At 36.1% G+C, this 5,003-nt stretch overlaps 1 protein-coding gene across 1 annotated transcript in view; it reads right to left on the reverse strand.

Annotated features, from left to right (window-relative positions):
- Nucleotides 1-5,003, reverse strand: part of LOC107662795 (AP-3 complex subunit beta-1-like) — a 52,592-nt gene that overhangs the window by 17,644 nt on the left and 29,945 nt on the right. The window contains exon 22 of the mRNA XM_016452908.1: nt 4,633-4,736. Within this exon, the coding sequence (XP_016308394.1) occupies nt 4,633-4,736 (104 nt within the window). The remainder of the gene's footprint in view (nt 1-4,632; nt 4,737-5,003) is intronic.

Consider the following 5,003-nt stretch of genomic DNA (forward strand, 5'->3'; position numbering starts at 1 on the left):
AGTGCAGGAATTTTATTGTTAATCGCCTCAGGTCCCGTCTTTCACCAGACCACGTTGATAATTTCACTGAACAAATAACGCATGGTCTGAGTAAGTAAAATGGGCATTGTTGCATTATTTTGTTTTTAGATGATATAGCCTACACGAAGTACGTTTTTAAAAGCCGTTTTAATGCTATTTCTTGATAAACCTTCCTATTGTTTTTGACTTGTGTTTTAATATGTTGGCTAACGTTATATGAAGATTAAGAATTCTGTCAGGCTATTGATTGATTTTCCATTGTTCTGCATTTCCCCAGCTGATTTTAATAAATAAGCTATGCTTTGGCTTACGTTGAGTGTATGCTCTTCTTTTTTTTCTTTTTAATGACCGCCTAAAATGAAATGATGATAACGCGAGGCAAGCGGAATTCATTGAGGGATTTGACAGTGTGATTCATAGATTAAGTATTTCAAATAAAGGCTATAATATATGCTACACGCACGCAGGGGTTTCTTGCTTTTAGACTAGTCGACTAGTCGGATACAAAACTTTAGTTTAAATGACAGTCAAATTAGTCGTCGCGCACATCCCTAGTGTATATATATATATTGCCTATATTGTGTTTCAGATCAAAGAGTATCACTGTGTTCATTTACACATAAGCAGCTCATGATCTGGTGTTTTCAGTATCTCAAAGCGACTCGGTTAACAGTAAATGCTGCAAACTCCATGTGCTTAACATCCATTTGGGAATGCAACGTGTGCCAGGTTTAATTTATTTTCACATTAGCATAATTTTTTTTACATTTTTGTGAACAGATGATTACAGAATTTCACCAGAATTGTAATGTAAAAGCTAAGTAAACTTGCTGTCAACTAAACACAGAAATGTAAAGCTTGAGGGTATAACTCTTGAGTGAAGTAATTAATACATACTGTAATTTTACTACTGTAAACAAAAATAATTAAGATAAATCATTCACTTTGTTACAGTGCAGATGTATTACAATAATTATGTATACAATAATGCATAATTAAAGATGTATAAAATAATGTATTACAATATTACGATTATTAATATTATCAATTGTGATGCAGACTGAAACACTATCACAACTGATTCTGTGTGATTTTAGCAGTTTTATTAATATTTTGAACTTTGAAATTTGAGGTATTTTTAGATATTTTGAAATTTGAGATATTTTTTATATTTTCAGTTTTCATTTTAATTCCAGTTAAATTTGTAGTCATTTTGTTGTGTATTTTTGTCATTTTAATTATTATTTTTATTTATTTATTTTATTTTTTAATATTAATTATATTAATTAATCACATTATTAATATTAATTTAATATTATGATTTAATTTATTAATTTTTATCTCCATTTTAGTTTCAGTTATTTTAATACATCACGTTAGACAAAAAAATAAAAGAGAGAAATGTTGCTTTGGCAACTAGCTGAAATAAAATATATATATATTTTTTATAAATATTTTACTTCACTTAATGTTTATTCTACTTTAAGAAACCAAAGGGAAGTTTTATTTTTATAATTTTAGTTAACCATAATAACCCTTATTTGAGTCCACTTTAAAGTCTAGGTCAACGTCAATGCAAAGAGATTTTTTAAATTTTATTCTGTTCAGTTTGGTCACTGCAAAGGGGTTGATGCTCTTAATTTTGCTCCCAAAGTTCACCATATTGATGCATTTAACTTGAAAATACATAAAAAATATCATACTCTTGGACCCCCCAATGTTCACGCAACCATAGTCTCACAAAATCCTGTGGGAAACACTGATACTTGCACACAATCAAATCAAAAGTCACGCTAAACGTGTCCAGCATAAAGCACATGTGATTGACAGGGCGAGTCGGCGTCTCCACATGTGTTTCTACCTTGCTGCTGAGTCATAATGAGGACGGCACTGAGCGTGCTCCGAGAAGAACGGGGTCACCGCGGCAACGCCGGCCAGCTGATGGGCACCAAATGAACAAATTATGACGCGGCCCCCGGATTGTGATGGGGTCAAACGCCCCCCACCCCGCGCTCAGTCCGTGCTCGCCCTCGTTCGCCCCCCGCTCACCCTACACTGACAGTTCAATTTCCCTCCAACGCCCTGCGTTCGGCCCCCATTCGCCCCGCGCTAATTATGAATGAAAAGTTATCAGTCGGCTCCCCCGGCGTGCCCTTAAACAGTATTTCAGAGCAGATCCGCACGTCAAAATGTTATTAGAAACGGGAGGAGCCGAGGCAGATAGTTCGCACGCTGACCCATGGATCGGCTAAATACCGCCGCTAACCGTCCCAGAACGCATCAGAGTGTCTCTCTATTTCACACACCGTTATCTCATCTGTACCCGCGTCGGCCAAAGTCACACACACACACTCGCAGCCGTGTCGTATGAATATATTTTCATACATCTGCATGCACGCGGCTGAGAAAGACCAGCTGTGTGACGTGACACGCCATAATGAATGCATGTATGTGCGAGCGAGAGAGATGAGGTTTATCCACCGTGACTAAGATTATAGCGGACTGTAATGTATTTATGCATAGCATTGACTTTAAATAAGCCCTTTCTCTTTCTCTCAATCTCACCCTTTATTTCAGCTCTGATTAGTCTGCCCGCCGAGGCTCGTGGGTAGTATTCTAATGACCTGTGCCTAACAGCTTCTAGCTGCACAGCGGTCCGGGCCTGACGAGCCTGTCAATCAAAGCAGCGGCGCTGACACCCTCCCAACGCACCGATACAGGTCACAGGGGCTACCCTGCAGTGATGGACAGGAGGAGAATAGGAATTCTGACAGATGGAGGTTGGAACCTATAGGAAGTTTAAAAGTTTTTTCAGACTCTGGGATATCAAGGATTGCGTGTTATCAGCAATCATAGTTCAACCACAGCGCTGTCAGCAAGATGTCTGGAGTTTAATAGCATGCTCATATACTCAAAGTAATAAATCAGTATGACCTTTGCATGCTTTTTGGTGCATTTTGACATTTTATTGAAAAAAAAAAGTATTTCCTAATAATATTAGAATATTAATGATATAGCGAAATGAAGAAAATGATGGAATTGATTGGGAAATTTAAATATATGACAAAGTCAGAATATGTGACGTACACAAAATTAAAATTTGTTTCAATGAAAACGTATTTTTCACAATACTGTATGTAATCAATAAGACTTTATTAAAATTATTTCCAGGCAAAGTAAAAATAATAATATCAAATCAGTTTTAAGCTCTTTAAGGACAAACTGCCAATTGACAAGTCAGTTTTGTTAATCTGATAACAGCCAGTTCTTGAAATCTCAGTCTAAATGTTTTGAACCAGTTTATTGCTAGTTTACACAATAATTCCTTCAGGTCTACTAATATGATGATTAGACGAGCGACTAGTTTAATTAGCACTGAAATTAATAATATATAAATAAATAATAATAAATAGACAGTGCACTACCTTTTAATTTTGTTTTTTTTTAAAGAAATTAATACTTTATTCAGCAAAGATGCATTAAATTGATCAAAAGTGACTAAAAATTAAATTACAAAAGGTTTCTATTTCAAATAAATTCTGTTCTTTTAGATTTTTCGATTCATCAAAGAATCCTGGGAAAAAATGCATTGTTTTTTACAAAAATATTAAGCAGCACAACTGCTTTCAACACTGAAAATACTAATGAATGTTTCTTTGTCAGCATATTAGAATGGTTTCTGAAGGATCATGTGACACTGAAGACTGGAGTAATGATGCTGAAAATATATTCAAATAAACACTTCATTTTAAATTGTAATAATATTTCGCAATATTACTGCTTTTTACTGTATTTTTGATCAAATAAATGCAGTCTTTGTGAGCATAAAAGTATAAAAATATAAAAACATCTTTCCATCCTCAAGTGTTTGAATGGTAGTGCTGCTAGCTCTAATGTACCTATATTGTAGCCTATATTAACTTTAGCTTGTGTTTACTATGCAAAAATATCTTTATCGATTCAATGTCTTTACAAATATTACAAACAATAAGATCAAGGTCCAGATCCGGATCCTACTAAGAATCTTTAGGTTGAAATATGACAGCAGCACAGGTCTATAAACATGCGTATAGTGTGTGTGTTATTGTCGGGGGGTGTCTGTGGGCCGCTGGGATATTACAGTTCATGTGTCAATCCTAAAAGAGAAAGACACAGATAGTATTTGAGAAGAAATGACCACACATGCTTCATTCATCTCTTACTGACATCTCTCCCTCCCTCTCGCTCTCTTGATATCCCTCTCTCCCTGACACAGGACTCTCACAGGAGAGGAAGGAGCCGTCATACTGCAAAAGGTCAACAATCACATACGCTGACAACACACACACGCTGGACACACACAGGAGGAGAAGAAAGAAGGAAGGCAATGAAAAACCAATCTATAATACAAAAAGAAACAAAGAACATAGAAGACGTCTAGATGGACACAAACAAAAGACTGGAGGGGAAATGATAAAAAGCAAGAGGTATAATGTAGTCAGCCGGTCATTAATGCAAAATGAACCCAAACAGGATGAATATATAGTAGCAGTCATTTTATGCAAACAAATCAACTCAAAGTATTCAAGAGAGACTAATTAAACCTCAACACAAAGTCAGACGGACACACACCTGTAAGGCCGATGCAGTGGGTGAGATGGAGAGCCCTTGCAGGTCAGACAGCAGACTAGGAGACAGGATGGAGCTCTTGGGTGTGGGGACTGCTGCGGGCGAGACTGTCAAACAAAACAATAACAGCAGCATTAAAACCCATATATGTATCAATACATTAATTGGTCCTGTTCCAAAAGAGAGTGAGCTGTCTAACTAAACAGCATATTGAGGTTTCTTTTTTTTTCTCCATTTAACACATTTTACTAGTTTTAACGGCATTATGCAAATTTCCCCTCAAAATCAGCACAAAAAACGAGTATAAGGTACACTCTGAAAAATGCTGGGTTGTTTCAACCCAATGTTGGGTCAAATATGGACTAAACCCACTG

Source organism: Sinocyclocheilus anshuiensis, unplaced genomic scaffold (genome assembly GCF_001515605.1).
Source record: "Sinocyclocheilus anshuiensis isolate Anshui unplaced genomic scaffold, SAMN03320099.WGS_v1.1 scaffold457, whole genome shotgun sequence".
Lineage (NCBI taxonomy): Eukaryota > Metazoa > Chordata > Actinopteri > Cypriniformes > Cyprinidae > Sinocyclocheilus > Sinocyclocheilus anshuiensis.